The sequence below is a fragment of the Xenopus tropicalis genome, chromosome 2 (genome assembly GCF_000004195.4).
Source record: "Xenopus tropicalis strain Nigerian chromosome 2, UCB_Xtro_10.0, whole genome shotgun sequence".
NCBI classification, from domain to species: Eukaryota; Metazoa; Chordata; class Amphibia; order Anura; family Pipidae; genus Xenopus; species Xenopus tropicalis.
Genome location: NC_030678.2, coordinates 9,962,604 through 9,987,177, shown reverse-complemented (window position 1 = coordinate 9,987,177; position 24,574 = coordinate 9,962,604). Strand labels below are relative to the sequence as shown.

At 39.5% G+C, this 24,574-nt stretch overlaps 1 protein-coding gene and 1 pseudogene across 2 annotated transcripts in view; both read right to left on the bottom strand.

Moving 5' to 3' along the window:
* Positions 1-6,911, bottom strand: part of LOC100494624 — a 37,178-nt pseudogene extending 30,267 nt beyond the window's left edge.
* Positions 1-24,217, bottom strand: part of tmprss2.4 (transmembrane serine protease 2 gene 4) — a 102,171-nt gene extending 77,954 nt beyond the window's left edge. For both annotated transcript variants that reach the window (XM_031896531.1, XM_031896532.1), the window contains exons 1-3: positions 24,119-24,217; positions 21,614-21,671; positions 19,276-19,567 (exon numbers count right to left, since the gene is read on the bottom strand). In XM_031896531.1, the coding sequence (XP_031752391.1) occupies positions 19,276-19,567; positions 21,614-21,628 (307 nt within the window). In that variant the 5' untranslated portion in view covers positions 21,629-21,671; positions 24,119-24,217. The remainder of the gene's footprint in view (positions 1-19,275; positions 19,568-21,613; positions 21,672-24,118) is intronic.
* Positions 24,218-24,574: the final 357 nt, after the last annotated feature.

Genomic DNA, 24,574 nt, shown 5'->3' with positions numbered 1-24,574 from the left:
TGGTGGAGATGCACGTGTAATAATAAAATAAACTTGTACAATATAATTTGCAGATTGGCGCACTTGGGGTTGCTGTGGTGGTTCTTGTGGTTGCTGTGGTGGTTGCTGTGGTGGTTGCTGTGGTGGTTAGTGTGACTGTAAAAACAAAAGTGAACTACTTTATAACATTTGCTGACAAACATACTTCTGACATAATGATCTTTGCTACTACAGATTCCATAATGAGTTGCTCGCTGCTTACAATGTTTCTTTCTCCACGTCAAATATTGGCTCATGATTATTGTTTGGCTAATGTCACATGGAATTCTCTACAGAGCATAATCCCAAAACAAAAACTGTAGTACCGTGTTAGCCAGTGTCAAAAATAATAGTAAAAAACAACAAAACACAAATACAAGAGTATTGTAGAAATGATACCTATATTGGCTAACAATAACAATACATTGCAAGCTTTCGGAGCTCTAAGGCCCCTTCATCAGGCAAAATACAAATGAGAACTGAAATGGCACAACATTTATACTGATAGATCAGAGAGAAGTGTTCACAAGCAATAAATTAGGAAGTTACAGATAGATAGAGAGAACTTGTGAAGATAAGAAAAGTAATTAAGGTTTATTAGGGTGGGTTGTAAATAGTCCAGGGGTCTGGATTCAGTCAGGTCAGATAGTGTGACATGGAACCTGACCCCAAATTAAGGTCCTGTCTTAATATGTTGAATAACTCCATACATTTGTATTCATAGATCTTCCTTTCTCGTTCAGTTCCAAAGTTCCCTTTTAGAATTAACCCCTTCATGTCCTGAAGCCTGTGGTCCTGATTGCAGAAATGTTGTCCCACTGGTGTATCACACGCTTTGGTCTTGATCTTATGTCTGGGATGGTTCATCCTTGTGCGCAGTTTTTGCCCTGTTTCTCCAATGTACATTCCTCCTGTAGGGCACTTAGCACAGATGATCATGTACACCACATTGGAGGAAGCACATGAATAGCAGTCCCGAATGGTGTAGACTTTTTGTGTATTCGGTGGAGGAATGTACATTGGAGAAACAGGGCAAAAACTGTGCAGTGTAATACATTGGCAAAAGAATTGTCTCTCATCAAAAAGAATTGTCTCTTATCGAAAGAATTGTCTCTCATCAAAATAATTGTCTCTCATCAAAAAGAATTGTCTCTCGCCAAAAAGAATTGCCGCGCATCAAAAGAATTGTCTCTCATCAAAAAGAATTGCCGCACGTCAAAAAAATTGTCTCTCGTCGAAAGAATTGTTGTGTGTCTAAAGAATTGCCTCTCGTAAAAAAGAATAGTCTCTCGTAAAAAAGAATTGTCATGCGTCAAAAGAATTGTCTCTCTTCAAAAAGAATTGGCGCACATCAAAAGAATTGTCTCTCGTCAAAAAAAATTGCCATACGTCAAAAAAATTGTCTCTCATCAAAAAGAATTGTCTCTCACCAAAAGAATTGTTGTGCGTCGAAAGAATTTTCTCTCATGAAAAGAATTGTCTCTCGTCAAAAAGAATTGCAGCACGTCAAAAAAAATGTTTCTCGTCAAAAAGAATGATCTCTCGTCAAAAAGAATTGCTGCACGTCAAAAAGAATTGTCTCTCGTCAAAAAGAATTGTCGCTGTTAGAGAAAAAAGAAACCATCTTATTTCTTTTCTCCATCTTGTTCATATCATTTAATATTAGAAGGGTTGTGAAATACATTGTGTAAGAATGTTTCTTTTTGCTGTTGTAAAAACATTTTGATGAGTCCGCAAACTTGTGAAAAGCATGTTGGGTGTTGGTCAACTGGGCCTCTTTGTTCTGTTCTTAGAGATAACAAAGCTAACTACTGATAAGACTGTTTCAGGACTATAAGACAAACATGCTTTGGGGCATTCAATGTAGTATCAGCTCAGAGACAATTCTCATTTAAGAATGTCTGGATACTGCCTTCGTACGTACAAATAAAATGTAGCTACAATCAAACTGGCCTATCCAACAGTTTTTCCTTGACAGCTTTGGTGCCGAAGTAAACCCGGGAGTGGAGAAATTGGAAGACAGCCATACAGGAGGAGATGATTGTATACCGAGACCTTAGGCGCCAATAAAGGTGAGACCAAAGATTTGTCTCTGATAAGCTCTCGCTATCACTTTCATTCCCTCGCTTGGCTGTATCTATAAGAGTAACCCGCTCTACGAACCTTGGATAGGCCAGCCGTAAGTTGTTTGTTTGTCTTTGTTAGTCTGTGTCTATCCCTTGTAAGTTAGTGTAACAGATGTGCATAACCCGTTACATGTTGTGTTCATGTTTAGGTAACTGTGAATGTACTAATGTGTCAGTGAAAGTGTTTTTTGTTTAATGATAAGAACTCTCTCTCTCTGCCCTTCATGGGATAATTGTTCTTTAATTAATCTCTCACTGTGTAACTATATTAATAAGGATTTACTGTAGTGGGGACTGCCTACCATCAGATGTGGAGTGTGGTCATTGGTTGTGGTTGTGCAAATGAAATTAGTTCTAACACTTCTTATGGGATTTGTTTGTATCTATCTGTTCTGGAAATTTTGGCAGGAACAAAAGAAGGGTTAACCTGTATGTGAATTTTAGCCACCGAAACCCACTTTTGTGAAAATCTATATATTGGGAATATATAGATTTTTGTTTTGTGTAAAAGGGGGGAGCGTGATCGTCTCCAGCCCAGTTCCATATGGGGAACATTTTACCCAAAACCGAGGGGTGGCCAGACCCCGACTTGTGATTTTTTCTGTTCCGGGAACAGAGAGAATAGGAGCTCCTGAGTCATCACTGTCACCGGGAGGCAGTGATGAAAGATGGCCAGTGGGTAAGTGGCTAAATAGACAAATGGGCTAAATTAACAAAACAGATTGATATGGCTATCCCATGTGATGGTGTACACTCAAGTGGGATACCCTATACAAATTCAGTCAAAGTTTATTGGAACAGATGGATGCTGAAATTCTATTAGAATTGGGACACACAGTAGGGATCAATGTAGTTGAGATTAGGAAGACATGGAGTGAGGAAGAAGTAGAGGGTTATGACCAAATGAGAGAAATAAAGGGAGTAGTTCTGTCAGTAGTAGTAGCTTTAAGAACCAGATTGAGGGCTAAGTGGGATAAACTTTAACACTCAGTTGGTTAAGGGAACGATAGACACCCATATAAAAAGTGAAAGTGTATGTATATGTATGGGTATATATATATATATTGCTAAACTGGTATGTTTGTCAGTGATTTTGTGGATAACAGTCATTATTGCTATCAAAGTAAGTATAGATTCACAAAATGAAAGGTGTTACTGTCACTTTAAGTAATTGTTAGAAAAGGCTGTAGGCATATTCAAAGGGAAAGATAACATTACTGCAGGGAATGATAAGGCAGATAAAGCTGCTGACAAACAGGCTGCTTGTATGGTTCTAACAGGGACACCAACTGACAGCCACATACACCAGTCACACAGTCTTTAGTAATTTTTAAAACGCTGCAAATGTAAGGCTGGAGCACAAGTCCATATTAAATGGACCAGTAAATGTTATAAGATATAAGATGATATTTGGAAACATGATTATGGTTGTTTGTGTGCACCTCCCGTTTATCTAATTTGTTAGCAAACACTTTGCACCTCCCATCTCATGTTTCCAAAAGGGGGGAATTATATTTATGGTAAACAAATTATGGTTTGCTTTTGGATTTGTGAAAAAATCATATTTATAACACCTGGTTAAACCATTCTATCAGTTTCAAAGGTTACAGATAGATTGTATTCACCTATTTAAATGTTTTTATGTATTTGTATGCATAGATATGTTTTGGAGTGATTTGAGGCATGGCCAGTAACAAAAGCCACAGAGCTAATAACAGGTAAAGCTAACCTGGGTACAAACTTTAACCCTTGCATTGTTATCTATGAGACACCCCTAAGGGTCCCCAACAGTTATTTCCTTTGAGGTGCTAGACCACCAAATATTGGGTTGTTTATTCAAATATTGGTAGGAAGAACATGTTTCTCTTACTGACTATGTTAAGCAATTGTTTAAGCAGCTCACTAACTTGTATGGAAAAGTGTTCTATTCTTTAGCAGATTCAGAGACTGTATTTGGAACTCACTCTCTCCAATCAGGAGATTGGGCGGTGATAAAGAGATTTGTGAGCCAAACTGAATACACATCTGACACTGTAAGAAGGTATTTCCCCTACGAAGTCCTGCCGAGAGCAAGAGCAGGGTGTTATCTCCAGTGACTGAGAGCCTGAGCAGAGTGTTATCTCCAATGGCAGAGTCTGAGCCTGTCAACCCCCCCAACGAGATGAAAGACGAGATCACATCAACAGAAAGACAACTAAGGAGACTGATTCAGTCCTTCCAGAATCAAGAGGATAAAAAAGCATTTTTAAAGTAAGTCAGACGAGAGTGGTAATAATAATCCCACTAGTCTGTTAACCAACGGTCCCAGTTTCAGGTTTTGACACTAAGCGTGGGCCTACTCTGGGTGAAGAGGATCACCATCAGGAAGAAAAGGACTTTTATAAAATAATGACTCTGTGTTTGTTATTCTGGGTAAAGGTCCTTATCATTGCTTTACACCAGTAAAGGGGGGTTGGCAAATTCTATATGGCTCTTACACCAGCAGGCTGCAAAGCAGTTACATACTACTGACTGCTGGAGATGTTTATACGTTCCAGTCAACCACAAGGGGATACCTTTAGTAGGGATACCTATCTCTATCAATGATATTAATCTTACAGATTATAGCTATGAAGTTGCAATAGACACAAATTATAAGTATTAAAATGCAATTAAAGATTAGGGAACATATTTGGAAATAACAGGGTTACTAGATACACCCACCATATGTGTAGGATCCATGTTTGCTAATCATACAGTCACTTAGTATATATACCTAAGATTCATGTGGGAAACACAGATTGTGAAAATGCTATTCTGAATTTCTACTTGGATTATATGGGAAAGAAATGTGATAAAATGCAGGGTAATTGTAATGATTATGTTGGCTTGGGAAAAATGTATACTTCTTATGTCCCGAGTTGTTCCTGCCCTGACCGAGGAGAAGATGAAGATAAGAGTTTAAGTCTAAGGTGACAGATAATATGAGATGGTTTCAGATATTGCCTGGGGTATCAGGGTACAATCATTTCTAGGGTACTTAGATAAGAACTATATTATATTTGGAAACTAAGCTTACTCATGGCTCCCTATGGGAGCGTAGGGAAATTGTACCATAGAAAGAGTTGTACCTGTTATCAGACAACACCTGAACATCTCATACACAGACAATCAAGGTATTCATTCTAGGGTAATAAAAAAAAAAGGGAATTATTTTCCACCTCAGATAAAGGATGGATGTGGTTCCCTGCCTGGACAGGATGGGGAATAGAATTAGCCAATAGATTAAATAAGTATGCTAGTATAATAGATGGTATAATAAATGAAACTATAAGTTCCATCAAAATAATAAATGAGAAATTGGCCTAAGTCAGGAAGATGGCATTATAGAATAGAATGGTCCTAGATTACCTACTAGTAGATGAGGGTGGGGTTTATACAATCACAGGTAAGGAGAGTTGTACCTGGATTGGGGACTCACATGACCCAATTGAGCCCTATAGAACCCTTTCTCATTTATGGGAATCATAAGGATTTGGTTATCAAATGTTTAAAAGTTTTTATAGTACTAAATGTGTGGGATTGCAATGGGCCTTGTGTTATATATTATAGCAAGGTTGTGTTGTTGCAAATACAGTATTTCATCCAGAGGTTACATGGAGGGGCAGCTGAAGGGAGGGTGCTCACCCATTTAGCTCCTGGATCAAATATACAACAGCCTCTTCTGATCAGCAACCTTCTGTGTTTGGCCGACCTTATCCATAGCAGGATCCCATTCCTGTATGAATAGGGTAATGAAGAACTTTGATTTAGATGGGAACCCGAAAAAGGCAACTCAGTACTGCCACTTAACCTTTTATAGGTGAGCGGAATAGAGTTCTGGGTAAGAAGAATATATATGTTCAAGATTTTGAACAACAGGGAGGAATGTTAGAGAAAAAAGAAACCATCTTATTTCTTTTCTCCATCTTGTTCATATCATTTAATATTAGAAGGGTTGTGAAATACATTGTGTAAGAATGTTTCTTTTTGCTGTTGTAAAAACATTTTGATGAGTCCGCAAACTTGTGAAAAGCATGTTGGGTGTGTTGGTCAACTGGGCCTCTTTGCCTGTTCTGTTCTTAGAGATAACAAAGCTAACTACTGATAAGACTGTTTCAGGACTATAAGACAAACATGCTTTGGGGCATTCAATGTAGTATCATTCTCATTTAAGAATGTCTGGATACTGCCTTCGTACGTACGAATAAAATGTAGCTACAATCAAACTGGCCTATCCAACAGTTTTTCCTTGACATCGCCAATCTGGGAAAATCCTGAACCAAATTAGTAGATAAGCTTTTCTCATGAAACTGAATTTGGCCCAGTGGTTTCACATTGATTTGAATTAGGCCCAGAGTGTCATATATAAAGGGGAAACTGGGCTTTGTGTAATTGTATATGGAACACAATGAATTTTAAAAGGGGAAGATTTAAAGAGATACTTTTCCTGAATAAATGAGTGAATGGTACTGTCACATAATGGACTCTCTCAGGGTACTGTGATTTAGTATTTCCAGAACTTAAATGTAATGTACTGTATGTACGTGCAAAGTAAAAACCCAAATCAGGAATATACTGTCCTAATTTAATGCTATTCAGTACTGATTTCTTACCGCAATTTCTTTCATCATCCCCATAAGCGCAGTCCTGTACCCCATTACATATCTGGTTGGAATAGATACATTGGGCAGAGTAGCTGCAGTACATCTGGCAGGGGCTTGGGCTTGTACTTGGGCTTGGGGTTTTAGAGACTGTAAAAATAAAGAAAACAAAAAAACTTTTATTGCCATTTACTGAAAAGCGTTCTTTTTTATTAGTCCTGCTAAAGACTTTATAAAGTGAACTAAACACTCTTGAGAGCTTGTGTAAGAGATCACAGAAGGATATGGTTTAGGGATGAATGGAAACAACTCCAAGGGCATAAAACTGAGAAGTAGTGATGGGCAAAATGTTTCGCCAGGCATGGATTCGCGGCATTTCGCCATTGTTGGATTGTTTCATGAAACGGATGAAAAAATTTGCCGCACGTTCAAAAATTGTCGCGGGCGTCAAAAGAATAGCCGTGTGTAATACCTAACATGAAACATAAACAAGTGATTGTTAATTATAAAGTTTTATCTCTGTTAATGGTGACATCAGTACCTTTAATACCAAGTTTTTGTTAACATCCCTTAATATAACGCATCAGGGCATAAGGAAAAAACTTATATATACCCTCTTTTTTGCTTTATATTGTTTTTATAAAATGAAGCAGGGTAGAAAAGTGGTCACATGCTGTTGAAATATATACTAACAAGTTACAGGTGTACCTTCCACAACCCCCCCACTATTAAGATAGAGCAATGTATCTATCTTATAGAAAACTAACTGCTTATAAAGATATACTTTCACCATCTACTAATAAATGTTTAATTGCAGTTTCAGCAATTGCTAATTATCCTTTGTACATAGTTTTTTCCTACTACCCTCCCCTAACGTACAAGGCAAACATGACAAATGTAACAAAAAACATTATGAAGAGACGCAATTTAGAGAGACTTAAATGCTATCCAGACACAGATAATGGGTAAAATAAAATTGATATCCATTAACGTAAATGGATTAAATGAGCCTATCAAAAGATCACAGATGTTCAATCATTGCAATAATCTAGGAGCAAAGATAATATTTATGCAAGAAACCCACCTCAGAGATAATACCACTTTTAAATTTCACCATAGATATTATGACAAAATATTTATGGGAAATAATACCGAAAAAAAAACAAATGGTGTATTAACATAGTAACATAGTAACATAGTAAGTTGGGTTGAAAAAAGACATACGTCCATCAAGTTCAACCATATTAACATTAACTGCTATCCACAAAAATATTCCATTCTCAGTATCAGATATATACAAGAGAAAAGACGGAAGATTATATGATCAGAAAGTAACCTTGTGTAATATTTATTTACCTAACAAAAATCAACTAAAAACTCTGAAAGAAATATTAAACAAATTAAGCTCTTTCAAAGAAGGCATTGTAATCATGGGAGGAGATTTCAACATCCCACTAAATCCCATAATTGACACTTCGTCCAAAAAATCATACTTACCTTTTTCTCTAATTAGAGGAATAAATCAAATATTACACACAAATTTGCTTTCTGATATATGGAGAATTCTCCATCCCCAGGAAAGAGATTATACTCATTATTCATGTGTACACAAGAATTATGCAAGGATTGACTATATCTTTATAGAACATAAATGGTTAGAAATAGTACATAAATCTAGCATTGAAAATTCATTTCAATCAGATCACTCTCCAATAACCATGATATTTAAGCTACCAACAATTGTAACTAACAACTATAATTGGAGACTGAACGAAAATCTCATCTATAAAGAAATACACAGAGAAAAGGTATTAGAAAAAATAAAACTATTTTTTATTGAAAACTCAGAACAAGACACTTCACAACATATAAGATGGGAAGCACATAAATGCACAATGAGAGGTTATCTGATATCAATGGGGGCCCACTGTAAAAAAGAAAGGAAAAAAGAAATAAATCAACTGTTAGAGGAAATAAACGTACTAGAAACACAACATAAAATGGCACAAGTTGAGGAAACTCACCAAAAATTAACTGAGAAAAGAAAAGCACTGAAAAATATCTTAGATCTAGAATCAAACAAAGCCTTTCTAAGATTTAAACGTAACATATACGAATACAGCAACAAATGTGGTAAATATTTAGCAAATATGTTGAAAACACAATTTGCTAAGTCGTACATTTTAAAAATAAAAAATAAAAAACAACAATTAGTAAATAAAACTTCAGAAATAGCGAAATGTTTCCAAACTTATTATGCTAACCTACACAACCTAAATAAACAACAAACAAACGAAAGAACAAAAGATAAAGTGGAAGTTAAAATAAAAAACTTCCTAGCACAACTTAAAATACCAAAACTAGATAAGGATACATCCAAAAACCTTGATATGCCCTTTACCAAAGAAGAACTCTCTAAAGTAATTAAGGAATTACCGTTAGGAAAAAGTCCAGGCCCAGACGGGTATACAGCCAGTTATTATAAAATATTTGAAAATACCCTCAACCCTATTTTACTTAAAATGTACAACACACAAAAGAGAGGGATCCCAATACCAGATCAATCTCAAGAAGCCCATATAACTCTAATTCCTAAACCAGGGAAAGATCCGCACGAATGTGCTAGTTATAGACCAATCTCACTTATCAATATAGACCAAAAATTTTTTGCCAAACTCATAGCAAATAGAATAAAAATATACTTACCAACCTTAACACATCCTGACCAATCCGGATTCATACCTGGAAGAGAAGGGAAAAACAATACAATTAGAACACTTAATATAATAAAAGTCATGAAAATTAGAAAAAAGGAAGCCCTAATCATATCAATGGACGCTGAAAAAGCATTTGATAGGATTGACTGGTTATTTATGGAGAACGTATTATATGCAATGGGGTTCGGGAACATTCTAATTGAGAAAATAATGTCACTATATCAAAACCCAAACGCCAAAATAAGAATCAATGGCTCACTATCAGACAAATTCCTAATCAGAAACGGTACCAGACAAGGATGCCCATTATCCCCCCTTTTGTTTGTCTTAACGATAGAAACATTATTATTAGCAATTAGACAAAATAAAAACATTAAAGGAATCAATATTTCTAACACGGAACATAAAGTCTCAGCATTCGCTGATGATCTTCTGTTCTATATAACCCAACCATATGTTACCTTACCCAACTTAATGGATCTTATAAACACATTTAGTCAATTATCTAACTTTAAAATCAACTATAATAAATCGGAAATCCTAAACATCACCATACCTCAATATAAAGTGCAAAATCTTAAAAAAAACTTTTCATTTAAATGGGCCAAAGACGCAATCAAATACCTGGGGATATATTTAACCCAGAACGAAAAACTTTTATATCCCAAGAATTATGCACCAGTGTTTGAAATGATAGATAAAGATACGCAAAAGTGTTCAAACATCTGTATATCATGGATAGGGCGAATTAACATAGTAAAAATGCTAATTCTTCCTAAAATCCTCTATATCTTACAATGTATACCGATACACATCCCAGGTATATTTTTTACTAAAATTAAAACAAAACTTTCAAAATTTATATGGAAAAATTCCAAACCCAGAATAGCATACGAAACGCTTACAAGACCAAAAGAAACAGGGGGACTGGGTCATAGTTACATAGTTACATAGTTACATAGGGTTGAAAAAAGACCAGTGTCCATCAAGTTCAACCCATCCGAGTAAACCCAGCACACCTAACCCACACCTACCAATCTATACACTCGCATACATAAACTATAAATACAACCACTAGTACTAACTGTAGATATTAGCCTTGGATATTCTGATTGATGAAGAACTCATCCAGGCCCCTCTTAAAGGCATTAACAGAATCTGCCATTACCACATCACCAGGAAGGGCATTTCACAACCTCACCGCCCTCACCGTGAAAAACCACCTACGCTGCTTCAAATGGAAGCTCTGTTCCTTTAATCTAAAGGGGTGACCTCTGGTGCGCTGATTGTTTTTATGGGAAAAAAGAACATCCCCCAACTGCCTATAATCCCCTCTAATGTACTTGTACAGAGTAATCATGTCCCCTCGCAAGCGCCTCTTTTCCAGAGAAAACAACCTCAACCTCGACAGTCTCACCTCATAGTTTAACCCTTCCATCCCCTTTACCAGTTTAGTTGCAGTCTCTGCACTTTCTCCAGCTCATTAATATCCTTCTTAAGGACTGGAGCCCAAAACTGCCCCCCATACTCAAGGTGAGGCCTTACCAGGGACCTATAAAGGGGCAAAATTATGTTTTCATCCCTTGAGTCAATGCCCTTTTTTATACAAGACAGCACTTTATTTGCTTTAGTAGCCACAGAATGACACTGCCTGGCATTAGACAACTTGTTATCAACAAAAACCCCTAGATCCTTCTCCATTAAGGATACCCCCAACACACTACCATTCAGTTGATAGTTTGCGTTTATATTATTTCTACCAAAGTGCATAACTTTGCACTTATCAACATTGAACCTCATTTTCCATTTTGCTGCCCAGTTATCTAATTTTGTCAAATCGCTCTGCAAAGCGGCACATCCTGCATGGAACTTATAGTTTTGCACAATTTTGTATCATCAGCAAAAATAGAAACAGTACTGTCTATGCCCCCCTCCAGGTCATTAATAAACAAGTTAAAAAGCAAAGGCCCAAGGACTGACCCCTGCGGTACTCCACTAACCACACTGGTCCAATTAGAAAATGTTCCATTTACAACCACTCTTTGTACTCTATCCTTCAGCCAGTTCTCTATCCAATTACAGATATTATGTTCTAGGCCAATATTCCTTAATTTGATCATTAACCTTCTGTGAGGTACTGTATCAAACGCTTTAGCAAAGTCCAAGTAGATGACATCAACTGCCATTCCAGCATCAAGGTTCCTGCTCACCTCCTCATAAAAGGCAACTAAATTAGTCTGGCAAGATCTGTTACGCATAAAACCATGTGGCACAAACTAATAGTATTGTGAACTGCAATGTATTCAAGTACCCTATCCCTTATTACCCCTTCCAAAAGTTTTCCTACTACTGATGTCAGACTAACAGGCCTATAGTTTTCAGGCTGAGAACGGGATCCCTTTTTAAATAACGGCACCACATTAGCAATCCGCCAGTCTCTCGGCACCATGCCAAACCTCAACGAATCCTGAAAAATTAAGTGAAGAGGTTTGGCAATCACAGCGCTCAGCTCATTTAATACCCTGGGATGAATCCCATCTGGTCCTGGACCTTTGTTTCCCTTTACATGTTCAAGTCTCTTTTGAATTTCCTCCCGAGTGACCCACGCGTCAGTAGCTAAATTACTAGCACTGGGCATATTACAAGGGAAGCCTTCATTATCTGGCTCCTCAGATGTATAGACAGATGAAAAATAAGAGTTCAAAATTTCAGCTTTTTCCCCGTTCTCATCAACCAACGTACCCCCCCGTGATAATAAGGTTCCCACCCCTTCTTGCTTCATTTTTTTACTATTCACATAATTAAAAAATCATTTAGGATTCTTTTTACTCCTAGCTGCAATATCCCTTTCCATCTCTATTTTAGCTTGCCTGATAGCTTTTTTGCTGCTTTATTTGCTTCCTTGTACCTGATGAAAGTTTCCGCTGACCCAGCTAACTTGAATGCCCTAAAAGCACGTTTTTTCTTACCAACCTCGACAATAACACTTTTATTCAGCCATAAAGGTTTTGCTTTGCGCTGCCTCTCCTTGCTTACTAGGGGGATATACTGTTGTGTATACCTACAAAGCAATGTTTTAAAGATGTTCCATTTTCCTTCTGTGTCTAACCCCATGAAAAGCCTTTCCCAGTTGACACATTGCAGAGATGCCCTTATACTGGCAAAGTCTGCACGTCTAAAATTGAGCGTTTTAGTTACTCCCTTATAGAGCTGTCTCTGCAGCATTATCTCAAAGGAGACCATGTTGTGATCACTGTTCCCCAAATGCTCACCCACACAAATGTTAGAGATGAGTTCATTATTATTAGAAATCACCAGGTCCAAAATAGAGTCATTCCTAGTGGGTTCTTGAACCGCCTGAAATAAAAAGTTGTCATTTAGCATATTTACAAACCTACTAGCTTTTTCTGACTTAGCCACCCCATTACTCCAGTCGATGTCCGGATAATTAAAGTCCCCCATAATAACAACTTGACCCAGTTTTGAAGCCTCCTCCATTTGCAACAATAGCTGGGCCTCATCCCCCTCATCTATACGGGGTGGTTTATAGCATACACCAGTGCTGTCCAACTTCTACGGTGCCGAGGGCCGGAATTTCTCTAGCATACATGGTGGAGGGCCGCTAATGGAAGCCAGTTTTGACCACTCCCCTTTTTGAAACCACACCCACTTCAAACCACACCTATTTTATCACAATGGTGGTAGCACAGCAAAATCCCAAATGCTTGGTCCTTACTGTGGGGATATCAACCATCATTCATATGTGAAAGAATTATGTCATATTAAGATATACCCTTAAATTCCATATGCCTCCTCCTCCCCTGTGGATAGCAGAGCAACCCCCAGTACATAATTACACACCTTTGGGACCATTTAATGGCTATTTCCAACTGCTAACAAACTCCCACAACAAACCCCTGCCAGGTTCACCTCCCACAAGCAGCATAGGGCTGCCATACTCTGCCTGTCCTACCCTGCCTGTGTGTGCCATACTCTGCCTGTCCTACCCTGCCTGTGTGTGCCATACTCTGCCTGTCCTACCCTGCCTGTGTGTGCCATACTCTGCCTTCCCTATGCTGCCTCTGTGTGCCATACTCTGCCTGCCCTACCCTGCCTGTGTGTGCCATACTCTGCCTGCCCTACCCTGACTGTGTGTGCCATACTCTGCCTTCCCTATGCTGCCTCTGTGTGCCATACTCTGCCTGTCCTACCCTGCCTGTGTGTGCCATACTCTGCCTTCCCTATGCTGCCTCTGTGTGCCATACTCTGCCTGCCCTACCCTGACTGTGTGTGCCATACTCTGCCTGCCCTACCCTGACTGTGTGTGCCATACTCTGCCTTCCCTATGCTGCCTCTGTGTGCCATACTCTGCCTGTCCTACCCTGCCTGTGTGTGCCATACTCTGCCTTCCCTATGCTGCCTCTGTGTGCCATACTCTGCCTGCCCTACCCTGACTGTGTGTGCCATACTCTGCCTGCCCTACCCTTCCTGTGTGTGCCATACCCTCCCTGACCGATGCTGCCTGTGTGTGCCATACTCTACCTGCCCTATGCTGGCTGTATGTGCCATACTCTGCCTACAGTACCTATGTCTGAGGTGTGAATAGGTGAACAATGGGAGTGATTACAGTCTGAGCCTGAGGTGTGAACACTGCAGGGGTTGAACAATGCAGAGATTAAAAGGTGTGAAAAACACAGGGGATTACATTTTTAAACAATACAGAGGGATTACAGCCTGAATCTGAGGTGAGAACCATGCAGGGGGGGGCAGTTAATCTCAGTACTGATACCATTTAATGCTTACTCAAAGGTAAGCCATCAAAGCAGCCAGACAGGTGGGGGGCCACACAGAGGGGGGTCGCGGGCCGCCAGTTGGACAGCACTGGCATACACCAATGATCATTTTCTTTGTGACCTTCAGCCCTACTGAAATTTCTACCCAAAGAGATTCAACGTTTTCATTGGTAATGTCTTTATTACATGGCTTTAAATCTGACTTAACATAAAGACAAACCCCTCCACCCTTTTTAATCTCTCTGTCCCTCCTAAAAAGTGTATAACCATTTAAATTCGCAGCCCAGTCGCATTTATCATCCCACCAGGTCTCAGTGATACCTATTAAATCATAGTTTTCAATACATGCAATAGCTTGCAGCTCCCCTAATTTACCCGACAAGCTACGTGCATTAGCCAGCATGCAGCGGAGATGATTACTTCTCCCTCTGATGTTTACATTAGCTAAGGGAGAATTAGAGCTAAGGCAATTATGAGACTGCTTTCCTTGTAACGGAAGCTCCTTATCTGATAAACTATATGCCCCCCTCACTCCTCCCCCACAACCCTTTGCTAGTCCCCCTTCCCCGTCTACACTAATTTTCCCATAGAATTCTAGCTCACCCACCCCCCCCTTGTCTAGTTTAAACACTCCTCCAACCTCTTAACCATTCTCTCCCCTAGCACAGTAGACCCCCTTCCATTGAGGTGCAATCCGTCAGAGCTGTATAGATTGTACCCCAAAGAAAAGTCAGCCCAGTGCTCTAGGAACCCAAACCCTTCCTTCCTACACCAAGACTTTAGCCACGCATTTAGCTCCCTAAGCTCCCGCTGTCTCCCTAAACTAGCACGTGGCACCGGCAAAATTTCCGAAAATATGACATTGGAGGACCTTTGCCTAATCTTAGAGCCTAGATCCCTGAACTCACTCTTTAAAGTCCCCCACCTACCGTTCATTTTGTCGTTAGTACCGATATGTACCAAGACAGCCGGGTCATGCCCAGCCCCTCCCAATAATGTGTCAACCCGATCAACCACATGCCGAACCCTGGCACCAGGAAGACAGCAAACTGTCCGGTTGAAGCGATCCGCTCGACAGATTACCCTGTCCACTTTCCTAATGATCGAATCCCCTATAACCACCATCTGTTTAGGCCTAGCTCTGCTCTCCTCCCCACCACTACTAGTGAAACTGGTCTCCCGGCTGTTAGAGAGATCAGCCTCACCTAGAACCGCCAATCCAGAGTTCACACTCCCATCTTCTTCACACAATCTGGCAAATCTGTTGGGATGCGCAAACCCTGGAGCAGCCTCCCTTTTCCTTTTCCCCACACTAGATTTTCTAACTGTCACCCAGCTTACTGCCCTATCATCCTTTTGCTGCTCCCCTCCCCCCATACTATCTGACCCCGCTAGTTCTTGTTCAGTTAGCAAGAGACTTCTTTCAAGATTGTCAATCGAACGCAGTGTTGCAACGTGTTCCTCTAGTGCTCTAACGCGAGCCTCTAAAGTGGCAATTCGCTCACATCCACAACAGAGGTATGCACTTTGGAACTGTTGTTCCACAACTGCATACATGTGGCAGGCTGTGCACTGTGTCATACCTTCAATGTTGCTACCACTCATACTCCCAGTTACAAGAACAGTTAAACAAAAATAGGTGTAAGGACTTGTAGTTTATTTACATATTATAACGCAATTCACCTATCAAGAATTGCTATATGGCAAATTGAGAAGTACCCAAGCCCAAGCTGCAATGCAGAAAAAGGAGAGAGTATCAAATCACTCTCTACACTGATTTGGTCAGAGAAACTACAAAATACAAAAATTAACAAATCCGAAATAACAGTATATCCAACTATCAAACAATGGTTTAAACTAAACAAAGAATACAAATTAGCCCCTTACCCCTCTCCACTAATTCCATTATTAAACAACTTAGAGTTTATAGTAGGCACAGAAAATAAATCACTCAAAACTTGGACAGAAAATTAAAAACAAACTGTTAGAATAAATGATTTTCTAGAAAAAAAACAAATGTCAACAACAGAAAAGTTAAGTTTTATACCTGAAGAAAAATCCAACCTCCCAATTCACCTTTACGAACAAATAAAAGAGTATATCAATACACTACAAATAACAAAGTTAGAAAGAAAACTTACCTGGTTTGAAACTCTGATCAACAAGAATACTTATATCCCAAGGCCTCTGTCATTTTTCTACAAAAAACTGATAGCAAAACATGACATCAAACCACCATTTGCTGAAAAATGGGAAAAAGATCTTAATATCAATTTAACCCCAGAAAACTGGGAAAACATATGCCAAAACAATTCCAAAATATTCACCTCAACGAAGTTACAAGAGTGGTATATGACCCCAGTTAAACTAAAAAAAATGTTTGATATAACTGACATGTGTTGGAGATGCAACTCTGAAATAGGAACCTACGAACACCTATGGTACAAATGTCAAAAATTAGAACAATATTGGGAACATATTCAAAATATTATTGAGAAATTCTTCCCCAAAGAACTAGAATTTAATTCTACATCAATACTTTTACTATATGATTCTAAAAAAAACGATATAATCTCCAATGCTCTGATTAAATACATTATCACGACAACAAACAATCATCCCAAGAAAATGGAAAGACACAGAACCACCGACAACAGCTGAATGGATTCACCTACTAGAAGACTCTAAAAACATGGAAGAATCTATAGCATACAAACGTGGAAATGTATTTAAACACTTTCAAAATTGGAGATTATGGTCTGAATACATAGAGTCTAAACAGGGAATATAAAATACCTATATATATGAGTTGCAACTCCAACGATGTAAATACTATAACAGAATTACAATGTTATTTGCATGTTTATCACATAAAGAACATCTTGTTTAAACCAGAGCAATATATTGTCATTTACTGAAAATTGTCTCTAAATTAAGCTTGAATAACACAATAGCAAGATATTGTAAAACAATAATGCCTTGTCATGTTACTTGTATCCTGTTTTTACCTACCCTTATCCTATTTCCCCTCCCCCTCTTCATTCTGTACCCCAAAACCTGAAAACTAATAAAAAGTTAATTGAAAAAAAAAAAAAAAGAATAGCCGTGTGATGAAATAATAGCTGCGGGTGACAAAATAATAGCCGCGGGCGACAATTTTTTGGGGCGCACAACATTTTCGCCGTTTTGCGGATCTTTTGAAAGATTCGTGAATTTTTCGGCGAAGCGAAACGGAGCAGATTCGCTCATCACTACTGAGAGGCACAGAGTTTATTAGGAGTTTTATGGGTGGATTATGTTAAGGTGCTGGTTAAAACTCAGACACATTTGATATATAACATTTTCGATTCCTCCTGGATTAAATCTCAGTACTGAAATATCGAGAATGGTCATATATCTTTTATAAGGACAAATGCAATAATTTAATCTTTAAATGGTTTTTTTATTAAATTGACGTAAATACTGCTTAGTGACCTTTCTCCTTGGTCGGACTGGGCCGCCGGGACACTGGGAAAAAACCAGATGGGCCCCGGCAGCCCAGACTCCTTTTGGCACTCCTCCGGCCGCAGGTGTCCCTCCCCTGACGTGTTTCACTTACGCGCAATCAGGGGAGGGGGATGGGGGTTGGGGGCGTGGCCCCCAGGGGGGATACGTGGCCAGCGGCTGCACCTTGGGGGTGTGGGGGTCCCCCCAGTCCGACCCTGCCTTTCTCTGTTGCAAATTCGATGTTTGCACCTTGTCATTCTTTTGGGTACAACTGAGGTATTTAAGTAGCTATATACTAGTTTAATTGCATTTGTATGTTAAAGCATAGCATAGAGAAACCAGTTGGACCCATTTTCTTGCTGTACATTGTATAAGCTCCGCCTACATACCACCCATAATTGCACAGGGGCAACAGTGGGAATGTATCATTTTGCTCCAGATTGTAACTGAGCAGCAAATGCATTGGAGTAAGCTTGGAATACAGAGGGAAATGCATAGTAATGTTTCTCTTACCAAAATACCAGGAAAGTACCGCAACCACAATTACTAGTGCTGAGATGGAAACTGCCCCAACAGGAATTAAAATCTTCTTTCCTTCATAAAAAAAAGTAAATTGGGTTTAGCAGTAATTTGGAGCTTGCCATAATAATTAGGGATGAGCAAAAAACACAGAAAACTTCATATATATTGGGGCTTTTTTGCACCAAGCAGGGCAAACTTGGAAAATGAAACTAAAGTCGCATTCTACTTCCTGGTCCCAAAGAGCAAAGTGAAAACAGCAACCAACTAAAAGTCTCTTTATAATGAAGTGCTCTTTATCTAAAATTATAACAGGCTGTAGCTGGGAGGGGAAGAAAGGGGTCTGTTTATACAGAGGCTTCTCAGTTGGTTGCTGGTTTGTGTTACTTTGCTCTTTGGAATCAGAAAGTAGAACATGACTTCAGTTTCATTTTCAAACTTTGCTGAGAAATAGCAACAACAAAAAATCCCTAATTAAAACAATAGGCTAAGGCAGGGGTCCCCAACCACCAGGCCGTGGCCGGCATGGCAGTGGGCCGCAGAGCACCCCCCAGCGCGTTGCATGTATAACGCGTCGTGCCCCGCCCCCCTCCCCTCTGCCTCCGGTCCATGGAAAATTTTTTTTGCCTCCTACCAGGCCGTGGTGCTAAAAAGGTTGGGGACCCCTGGGCTAAGGCACAAGCCTTATTCATTGAACCAGTGTTAAGAAGAGAGGGTATACTGGGCCTCTCCAATGAATACAATGCTGTCTTCAGCACGTTCTACAGCAGTGTATTCATGAGGGATGGGATGGGCTGGGCAACTCGCATCTCACCCTTTACTTGCCCCTAACGTGTATCAGACAAATGCACAAGTTAGGGAGTGGCACTTAGTGTAGGAAACTGAGGGGCCCAGCACTTACTGTGCTTCCTATGGCAACTAAACAATTAAATACAGGGCTGTACTGTGCAAGCTTCAAGGTACAGGCTGCACCGACATCCCCCTGATCACTTACTAAGACTCCAGCGAAAGGGTCCTTTTGGAGGACCAGCAGGTACTTGGGTGCTGCAGGGTGGCGGTGCCGGCTGCATTTGTGGGGTACAGGGCATCACTTTATCATAAAGAGGATCAGTCGGCTGCTCATACGGTGTCGGCTGCACTTGTGGGGTACAGGGCATCTCGTTTTGATAAACAAGATCAGTCGGCTGCTCATACGGTGCCGGCTGCACTTGTGGGGCACAGGGCATCACTTTATCATAAACAGACTGAGTCGGCTGCTCATAGGGGTCATTAACCGGGACGACATACTGCGTTACACAGAAAATAAAGAAAAACATAAAATAAATACTCAGAGGAACAAGGCAAAATCTTTAGCCATATATAACTATATGGGCATTTTCTTTCCCCAGCAGCAACATATAGACATCAGACCTTTAAAATAACATGCAAAGCTACATGCCGATTGGTTGCTAATGCATTGGAACCATATTGATTTGCATGGAGCAAAATTAAATATGTCACAGAGGGAGGGCCGTGGATTGGATCGGCTAGAGCAGGGGTCCAAAAATACCTTGTAAAACGTTGCATCCGGTCACTTCAAATACGGCGATCAGGCCGATCCAAAAGATGCAGAATCCACTATGCGACGATCGACATCTCCTCCTAGCCTTCCTTCTGTACAGGCAAACAATCGACTTCCGGTTTTGGAGTCGGGCAAGGAGGAGATGTCGATCGTCGCATAATGGATTCTGCATCTTCTGGATCGCCGTATTTGAAATGACCGGATGCAACGTTTTACAAGGTATTTTCTAATAAAGCATTCAGAGTAATAAATGCTGGGCAGGATAGGGCAATTATTGGAGCAGGGTAGAATAGATTTTTTACTTAAAAAATTTTAGTGTTACTTTTCCTTTAAAGCTCCATACACTTAAAACTTTTCATTCAAGCCTATAACCTAAACCCTCAGAAATGAGAGTACCCACTAAACACCCCTAATCGTCCCTCAAACATTCACTAACCACTGGTTTTTACCTCTCACTCCGCACTTACTGTCACTTTACACACCTACATGAACTCTAACGCCAGGCTAGTTACCTTATGTCTCAGCCCTCCCTTCTAGAATGTAAGCTCTTGCGAGCAGGGCCCTCCCCCTAGTGTCTCTGATCCTCATCCAATGTAACTGCAAACCATTTTTGTGAATTGTTTATATGTACATGTTAACTGTTCTGTCTTTTGTACCCCTCTATTCTGTAAAGCACTGCATAAACTGATGGCGCTATATAAATAATAATAATACTAAGCAGCAGGGGATGACACCACTTAGGTGGGAAAGACATGCAAAGGGGCTGGGCACATCCAGTTGCAGGGGAACAAGCTCAGGTCTCCCACTGATTTTGTTTATGACGAGCTGTATTAATATCAATAATAAAAATTAAGTGCTTAATATTCCGTATATACTCGAGTATAAGCCGATCCGAATATAAGCCGAGGTACCTAATTTTACCTAAGAAAACTGGAAAAACTTATTAACTCGAGTATAAGCCTAGGGTGGGAAATGCAGCAGCTACTGCTAAGTTTCATCAAAATAAATACCAATAAAATTACATTAAATGAGGCATCAGTGGGGTATATGTTTCTAAATATTTATTTCAAAGAAAAACAGTAAACTAGCTCTGTAAGTGGAGAAGAGGGTCAACTAAAACAATATGGTATCAACAATGATACCCCTTAGCTCAATCAGCAACCAAGCTTAATCCTTCAAAACTATATATAGTTTATATAGAATATAAAGTGCAATGCCTAGTGTAGAATGGGACAGGTGAGGATGGTTGATGAAGATGAATTTGGGAGCCAGGGCACTGGAGGGTCTGGTTGCGGGTGGCCTAATTTGCACACAAAGGACAGAGGATGCTAGTCTGGAGGGACCCATGGCACCCCACTTGAGTATAAGCTGAGGGTGACTTTTTTTTAGCACATTTTGGGTGCTGAAAAACTAGGCTTATATGCGAGTATATACAGGATATGTAAAAATTCAATTCAATACTATACACTAGTTGCTCCCCCACCCCCGGTCCTTGGAAAAATTGTCTTACATGAAACGAGTCCGTGGTGCAAAAAAGGTTGGGGACCACTGGGCTAGAGGGCTTTACCTTGCAGCCAATCACAGTGCAGCTGTACCGGGATTCATACTGAGCATGCAAATAGTTGTTCTGAAAGCTTAAGTCCCATTAAGGCTGAATACAGATTGGATAATCTGATAATATGTATTATTATGCCCCTGTGCAAAGGGACCACCATGCAGTTACAGAAAATCGATAAAGGTTATTTCCATAGGGTAAAATAATTCCACCTACCACATCGGGTTCCATTTCGGTATCAAGGAGAAAAGGTTGAGAGCTGAATTTGTGTAACCTGGAACGACAGGGGGGTTTGTATGTAGGTAAAACCCTGAGAAATGTTTAAAGTAAATAAGGAAATGGTACGAGATATTCTCACATTTACTGGAAAAAACCTGAGAAGAGAAATTCTTGTCTCGCATGATTGCCAGTCTCACATGTAATGCCTTTTTTAGAGACATTTAGAAAAACTGTATTCTGTATTTTTTTATTTTTCAGGACAACCTAAGCTCTTTACTTGGGGTTGATGTAATTCTTCTTTTGATACAGGACTATATGAATCTTAAAAATATACAAAACAATACAGGGATATATCAGAAAAATGATTATATGCATGGAAATACAAGTGAATTGGAAAGTCTCATGTCTCCCACTCACACCAGTGCTTAAGGGGCATTCACTAAAACTCCATTTTGTTTGGTTCACGGTTTTTGATCCCAAAAACCCAAATTTGTTGTGGAAAATAAACATGACTTTTTGTGAGTTATTATGCGACAAAACCGCAACAATTCTGAACGCCAAAATACACTAGCTGGTTTGGATCTTTTGATAAATGACTACTGTTCATAGAAATTAGTTTATTCGTGGTTTAAAAAAAATATATAAACCCCCAAAAATTGAGTTGTAGTAAATCCCCCCAAATATGTATAGTTTTATGGAGATTCCAAATCAAAGACCTCCAGTCGTGCAATATTCAAAGCACTGCTCTAGAACTCAGTTTATTTCAGATTGCAGTGGCAAAAGGTCCCATAACAGTAGGTTTACCCCAGAAAACTATAGATTCTTGTAAAATATTCATTCAGCTGAATCCAAAATGGGTAAATATGCCTTTCTGCTCCCAATTCCCAGATTGCACTGCTTTTCCAAATCAGTTTGTATGAACCCTTTGAAAGTCTAAATATATAAATATCTCAGAAACAGTTGAAAATAGAAACTTCATGTAAATTGAGTGCTGAGACAATTTGGTTTCGTTTACATAGTTTCATTTCTTGCTTAGCTTCTCCTTTAGAAATTAAAGTTTGCTTTTCTGAAAAGTAGAATCTTTGTTGCCCCAGTGTAAATTTGCTGTTTGCAAACATCTAATGAGAGAACATTATGGGCTTCTCCTGCTAGTATACATTTTAGGTTCTTAGAGAGGCACTAGATTTAATATAGTATCATTACATGTCTATACATATATTAACTGTCCTGGCAGTACTGTTGCTCCAGTCAATATTATTATCAAGACTTGCCCTAAACTAGCAGCTGTTTCTATTTGCAACATAAGCCGAGCCTCTCCCTTTTCACCAAAATTTTTGGGTCTATAGCTCCCCCTACAATTAATTTGCTGGACTCTTTAGTATGTGTGAAAAGCTTAACCCATATGGCATCAAACCCCCTTATTTTCAACCATGATGTCTGCCTTTATGTTGGCTTTTAAATCTCACTTAACAAACATACAGTACACCCCCCTCCTTCTTTTTATTTCCCTCATCCTTCCTAAATAAAGTATAGCCTCCTATATTTACTGCCCAGTCATGTGACTCATACAACCATCTTTCAGCTTCTTTCAACAGCCATCTTTCAGCTCTCCCATTGTACCAGTCAGGCTTCTAGAACTTGTAAACATAAATTTAATACTGGAACCAGCTTGTAAATTCTGTAAATAAAACTTCTGGATCTCACTGCCATTATTAAAATCTCCTCCAACCCTTTAGCCATCCATTCCTCCAAAGCAGCTGCACCATCAACACTGAGGTGCAGCCAATCCCTGTCATGGAGCTTGTAGAGCAGGGATCCCCAACCTTTCTTTCCCCTGAGCGACAGTCAAATGTAAAAAGACTTGGGGAGCAACACAAGCACCATAAACGTTCATGGAGGAGCCTTAATAGCCAATCAGGGCTGTGATTGGCTATTAGGGGCCTCTATGCACCCTATCAGCTTACAGGGGGTTTATTTGGTAGGAAATCTTGCTGTTATTCAACCAAAACTTGCCCCCAAGTCAGAAATTCAAAAAATAATTCCCTGGTTGGAGGGCCCTGGGAGCAACACCCAAGGGGTTGGGGAGCAACATGTTACCCCTGAGCCACTGGTTAGGGATCCCTGTTGTAGATGATTCAAAATCAGCCCAATTCTCCAAAAACCCAAATCCTGGTTTTCCTCTTACATTTTAGCGTCTCCAACATCTTCTCCCTTACCTCTCTGTTGGGGATTTCCCCATTCCTCTGTCCTAGGCCCCCTGGCCACCAATCAATTAACATGGTTTTCAATCCCACCTCTATGTTGACAATACTGCTCACTCCTTTTGCAGTCTTAACCCAGATCTCATAACTGAGGGTTTTCTTAGTTGTCAGCCATTTCTACTTGGATGTCCAGGAACTTGTGGTTTTAGGAGCCAAATGCTTCAGCCCAAAGACTCGAGCATTAATAAATCATCCCCTATATGTCTATCAGAGCATAAAAATACATTTTCCTGCTTCTCACCTGGATCAGACCTTTTTGTATCCGTTTCTTCAGTCTTGAGCTCCTTGTGCCTCGGTTTCTCTTTATGTTCATACAAAGAAGCAAAGAGGAGATAAGAGATAAAGGCTTACTGAGCACAGCTTGTCTGTACAATGTGTTCAAGAGTTTCAGGAGACTTAAACTTGAGAATGAGGAAAAAGTTTGGTTAACTATTATTGGATAACTTTCGACTGCATATTTACTAATAATATTATTGCTTACACGTAAATTCGGCATAGTTTTGCCATGATGGAAAATTTCCCAAGACATCAGCAATTTTTGAGAGTTGAGAATATGATACATTTTTACATAAATTCAGGAAAATTTAGTTTATTAGGGTGACCATATACTTTGTGGTATCTTTTAATCAGTGTATATATTACTGTAGGGGCTGATTTATTAAATTGTGAGACTAGAGAAGAACTCATGCACCCACTT